Below are 5,606 nucleotides of genomic sequence, written 5' to 3'. Positions count from 1 at the left end.
TGTGTATTAGAAAGAAAGAAAGAAAGACAGAAAGAGAGTATTGTGTGTGTAAGTGTGTGTGTGTGTGTGTGTACACGTGTGCGTGTGTGTATGTGTGGTAACTGTCTGTGCTTGTGTGTGTCTGTTGGGTTTTGCGTCCGTGCGTGTCAGTGTGTGTGTGTGTGTGTGTGTGTGTGTGTGTGTGTGTGTGTGTGTGTGTGTTTGATTCAACAACCTTTCGTTAAATCCATCGAAGCAAACCTTTTGCAGAAGCACTGCACTGTTCCTCAACATCTATCTCATTTTAAAGGGTTGTTTTGAACATTTTGTGATAAACAAATGAAATATTTATTTGTGAAACAAAGCGAAATGCATTCAAAGACAAAGGTCATGCAATGTTTGCGGCGTAAAAAGGCCCGAAACTGACACTACTATTGTTGAATCGCATGGGGAATTGTTCATTCCATATACTTGAAGGGTGTTTTGATAAAGATATGTTAAGAACTTCGTCTGAAGGCCCATCTGCGTTTTCAGCTCATCGACCGCCTAAGTTTTGCACGCACCTTTAGCATTTCAAACCATGAAGAGTTTGGAGAAAGCCTTCAAAGATATGAGTCAAGTTGTTCAAGTCATCTCTTCATATGCGATTTGAGCTCATAGACTTTGCTCTGAGAACACCTCTTGTATTTGCGTCACCGACGACTGCAGGCTAAGCTTTTAAAGAGATGCTTCAGTTGCTTCGAGAAGTTATGTCCATCTGCATTTGAGTTCACCGACCCCCTTGTTTGCGCACTTCTCGTTAAATCAAACACAAGAAGTGCATGGGAAGCTCTCAAAGATACGAGTCGAGTTGTTTAAGACGGCACTCCATCTGCGTCTTGAGATCACCGACCTTTGTTATACTAAACACGACCGAACGCGAGGAAAGCCTTTTGAGAGACGCGTCAAGTTCTTCAAAGCATCATTTCATCTGTGTTTTTAGCTCACTGACTTCCTTCTGAAAGCAACTCTCGCAGTATCACCGACGAATGCGAGGAAAGCCTTCAAAGAAAGCGTCAAGTTGTTCAAGACGTCATTTTCACCTGTCTCTTGAGCTATAAACCGACACACATCTCGTTATACAATACACGGAAGCCTTCAAAGAGACGCGTCAAGTTGTTCAAGACGTCGTTTCATCAGCGTTTGAGTTCGCCGACTGCCTCTTCACCACACACCTCCCGTTATACCAAACGGAACGAGTATATGATAAGCCTTTTTCAGACGTACTTCCGTCTGCATTTGAGTTCGCCGACACACATCTTTTTATACCATATACGATGCAAGCAGAAAAGCCTTCAAAGAGACGTGTCAAGTTGTTCAAGACGTCATTTCATCTGCGTTTTGAGCTCACCGACCTCCTATTGCACGCATCTCTCGCAGTACCAAACACAACGACTGCAGGAAAAGCCTTCAAAGAGACGTGTCAAGTTGTTCAAGCCGTCACTTTCACATGTGTCTTGAGCTCACTGACTTTCTGAACAACGAACGTAAGGAGAGCTCTCAAAGAGATGCGTCAAGTTCTCCATGACGTCACTTCATTTGCGTCTTAAGCTCGCCGATTTCTTTCTGCACGCATCTCTCGCAGTACCAGTTGACCCATCTGCAGCTCGGGCAGCGCTCGTCCAGGCGTGACGTGCGACTCTTGATGCAGAAGGAACTGACCACTCGGCGGCAGTCCGACACTTTGTCACGCTCCCATGCCTCACTTCTCTCTGCCACCCTGCAGCGCCTCTCCAGTAGGCTGACCTGTTATCCGTATAAATTAAGTAATTGTGTAATTTTTTATTTTTTTTTATTTTTTTTTAACAGGAATCAATACTAAATTTTGACTGTAATTGAGACTGAACAGCTTGACAACAACCCCAATGTTGACTGTGATTAGATTTTTTCGTGCGTGGTTTTAAAATTAATTCTCAATTTCGATTGTAATTAGGACATAACCCTCCCAACATACACACACACACACACACACACACACACACACACACACACACACACACACACACACACACACACACACACACACAAACAACAACAAAAAGGCAACAAAAAGAAGAAGAAGAAGAAGAAGAAGAAGAAGAAGAAGAAGAAGAAGAAGAAGAAGAAGAAGAAGAAGAAGAAGAAGAAGAAGAAGAAGAAGAAGAAGAAGAAGAAGAAGAAGAAGAAGAAGAAGAAGAAGAAGAAGAAGAAGAAGAAGAAGAAGAAGAAGAACAACAACAACAACAACAACAACAACAACAACAACAACAACAACAACAACAACAACAACATTCTCCACCACTACTACTCACCCCCTGCCACCCCCCCCCCCCCCTACACGATAACATCAACAAAGAAGACTGACCTTGGTAGCGGGTTGAAGCTGATCGTAATTGCTGCTGTTGGTGATGGCGTCGACGGGCAAGGTGGCGGCCATGTCCAGTGCTGCGGCAAAAGGCGTCTCCAGTCGGTAAGTCTCACACATGGCCAGGTACAGCATCTTGCTGTGGACGGTCAGCTGGTCAGGCGGCCGCTGCGTCTCAAGCTGGATGTACTTCTCACACTTGATGCGGACGTGGTCAGCCTGGAAGAAGTCAGCTAAAGGCAGGATGTCCATCAGGTCTTCGTCATCTGCCGGCAAAGACACGTGAAACTCAAGCTTGTAGAGATCCGCTAACACATAACAACCAACCGTCCTTACAGTTTAATGAGCTCATTGGAACATGCATACATGCACGTATCACTAACTCGCACAAGCGTACGAGTGTGTGTGTGTGTGTGTGTGTGTGTGTGTGTGTGTGTGTGTGTGTGTGTGTGTGTGTGTGTGTGTGACTGTGTGTGTGTGTGTGTGTGTGTGTAAAAAAGATGTACAAGAACGTATTTAACGATGTACACACGCAGATCGTCTAGACCAGGCTAATACAAACACGCGCACACGGACATATACAGTAATTTAATGACACACAGGCAGACACACTAACATTTGCACACTCTGAAACGCACTTCCTTAGCATACACTACCATACAGGCACGCACGCACGCACACGCACGCACGCACGTAAAAACACATACACACACACACACACATACACACACACACACACACACACACACACACACACACACACACACACACACACACACACACACAGGTCTATATTTCTTACTTATTTGTATCTTACATCATACCTTTCAGATTTTTGAAGGAATGGACAGGGTACATCTGCAGCAGGAAGTTGACCATGGCGCGGTGCTGGCGGTCTGGAAGCTCGATCTCCTCCAGGTTTTTCTCCTTCATGTCAGCTGTCAACATCTTGTGGAACACGGGGGAGTGAAGCACCAGCACCGTTCTGTGCACGTGCAACTGCCTGCCCTCCACCACCAAAACCAGGTCAGAGCCTAGGCAGGGATGTTCGAACGGGTTTTCTGAGTCCACTGGAAAACATTCTGCTGACGATGGTGAGCAGTTTGAGCGGGTTTCTGGTGTGCTGGTGTTAGTGACTGTGCTTCTTGACTCGTCGCCAGCAACCTCGCCATTGTTGGTCTTTGTCGTACATGACCTTGACTTGTTGGAGTCTGCTGGAGATTCACTTGAAGCCATTGGAACTACACCTTGAGGTTTGCTTATCGTTTTATACAAGTCAAATCAGTACGGCGATACAGTTGTCAGATAGCCTACCTGCCTGATATTACTTTAGCGAAATCTCGACTTCGCCAAGTCAGCTTCACGAAGGTCGCTGGACAAAGCTTTATCTCTGAATGTCGGGAAAATGGCTTCGCGAAGGCTTCACCAAGTCAACTTTGGTTTCAATCAAGGACAGCCTTGACTGTTTAAGGACCGGCTAAGTAGTGACATAAACAGTTATTTCCACGTGCAACTGCTACGGTAGCAATATAATAATATCTTCGGTCAAGTTGTGTTTCAAACTGAACAAATATCACGTCCCTCTAGCCTACTCACTCGACTGTCCTCCACGCATTATACCAGACACTGACGAGACTGAGCTGAAACTTAGATTACAGCACGCGCTTTGCTGTACTGCCGCGTTTTCCGGAGACATCTGCTACCTGTGTGTGCCCTATCCATACGCACGGGTTTATTGTGCACAGTGCGGTTCTGTTTTCTGTGGAAGATGCCTGTGCGTGAATGTGCGCGGCCGGGTTTGACAAGTATTCAGTAAGTCTCACTCCGTAGATTCAAGTTCGTGTACATGTCAGTGCAGTCTCCTGGTCGTACAGTATCTTTTGGCTCCAAATCGAACAGGCTTGTCCATAACAGTAGCTCTTTTGATGAATACGAAACTCAAAACACGATCGGTAGACTATTTGTTTTCGTATTGTCCCCAGATACATGCAAGGATAACTTCACACGGCGTACAGTTAGTTTACACCACAGTAAGTTTCGCCCAACGAATCCCTCGTAGCTTAGAAGGCAGGCGCTGGTGTAACGTACACTTTGTCTAGCTCAGTCGATCACTAAGCGTACCCGCTCTATACGATTCACGGAGTTGACTCGGTGCGTGAGTATAGCAACGCGGATTAACAAGGTTCTAGACGAGTTGATTCGAGCGATAGTAATTACGTCACATACTGAAATAAGAGTAAACACTTGTCGTTCCTTCAAAGTGACCATGAACCTCACAACGTGGTTTTAAATCGAAATAACGTCATTCTAGCGCCTATGACACGCACGTAGACTCGGGGTCACTTCATTGTTTGGGAGTCGTCAGTGGCAACGAGGACCGATAGCACAGCGTCAGTAGTATTGCTATGATCATGGTTAACTTGTAGCTTACAGCGGTTTTCTACGGTGACACTGCTGCAAAACTGCACAGCAGGGCATTCTCCATTTACATGTACACCATGTTTTCCTGTGACTTTCTCAGTTTCGCTCTGCAAAGCAACGAACGACACCGCACTACAAAATGTTTGAGTGCGTTCACACTAGACAAGGGAAGTAACTGTGTTGACCGATATCATATCTACACGACAAATTACTTCCCTTCCTTGATTTATAATCGTAAACAACTCACCACCAAACACTTCATATTTTCTTAGCAGCTGGACTGAACCTTAATTATACCTGAACATTCTGAGTAGCAACAATTAATGTCATAAACTCATTTAAAACACAGGAAAATAGTAGTGTCAGTTAAAGCTGTGAGGTGTGTATATTTATTTATTTATTAAGGAGATTTCTATAGCGCATAACTAAAAGCACTATGCGCTTCAAAAGTATACTATACTGTTCAAAAAAAGAAACGCATAGCTTGTAATATTTGGTTAATTTAGTTATATGGCTACAAGGATATCCACCAAACTGCAGAAAATGTTTATCTGGTCGTCGACCTTTCGTCCATTGCCACAAGTGAGCTCTGCACGTGACGCATGCGTTATCAGTGGCTACAATGTCAAAATTGCTCATTTGGCATGACCACTCGTCATGCTTCAGTGTAATCTGGTGAAACTCGGGGAATATTGAGCTCTCACCATGTCTTCCAAAACCCATAAAAGCGGATTGTTCGCCACAAAGAAATCAGACGACAATTCAGCGACGAAAGATGGCCCGATTGAGCAGAGAAGACCGCCAAATTGCATTGGGTCGTTTA

At 44.8% G+C, this 5,606-nt stretch overlaps 1 protein-coding gene across 1 annotated transcript; it reads right to left on the bottom strand.

Moving 5' to 3' along the window:
* Positions 1–241: 241 nt before the first annotated feature.
* Positions 242–4,654, bottom strand: LOC138961746 (BTB and MATH domain-containing protein 36-like). Its single transcript, XM_070333418.1, has 3 exons — positions 3,187–4,654; positions 2,363–2,628; positions 242–1,764 (listed from the first exon to the last, which is right to left on the bottom strand). The coding sequence occupies exons 1-3, from the start codon at positions 3,596–3,598 to the stop codon at positions 1,549–1,551; spliced, it is 894 nt and encodes a 297-aa protein (XP_070189519.1). The 5' UTR covers positions 3,599–4,654; the 3' UTR covers positions 242–1,548.
* Between the last annotated feature and the right edge of the window lie 952 nt (positions 4,655–5,606).

This window comes from Littorina saxatilis, linkage group LG3 (genome assembly GCF_037325665.1).
Source record: "Littorina saxatilis isolate snail1 linkage group LG3, US_GU_Lsax_2.0, whole genome shotgun sequence".
Taxonomy (NCBI): domain Eukaryota; kingdom Metazoa; phylum Mollusca; class Gastropoda; order Littorinimorpha; family Littorinidae; genus Littorina; species Littorina saxatilis.
This window is presented reverse-complemented; position numbering and strand designations above follow the sequence as displayed.

Bases quoted from the DNA above. Each gene is read 5' to 3' on its own strand.
- LOC138961746 (XM_070333418.1), bottom strand. From the start codon at position 3,598: ATGGCTTCAAGTGAATCTCCAGCAGACTCCAACAAGTCAAGGTCATGT. The intron at 2,629-3,186 runs GTATGATGTAAG...CTTTGCCGGCAG, and splicing joins TTCCTTCAAAAATCTGAAAG to ATGACGAAGACCTGATGGAC. The intron at 1,765-2,362 runs GTCAGTCTTCTT...TACGGATAACAG, and splicing joins AGCTTCAACCCGCTACCAAG to GTCAGCCTACTGGAGAGGCG.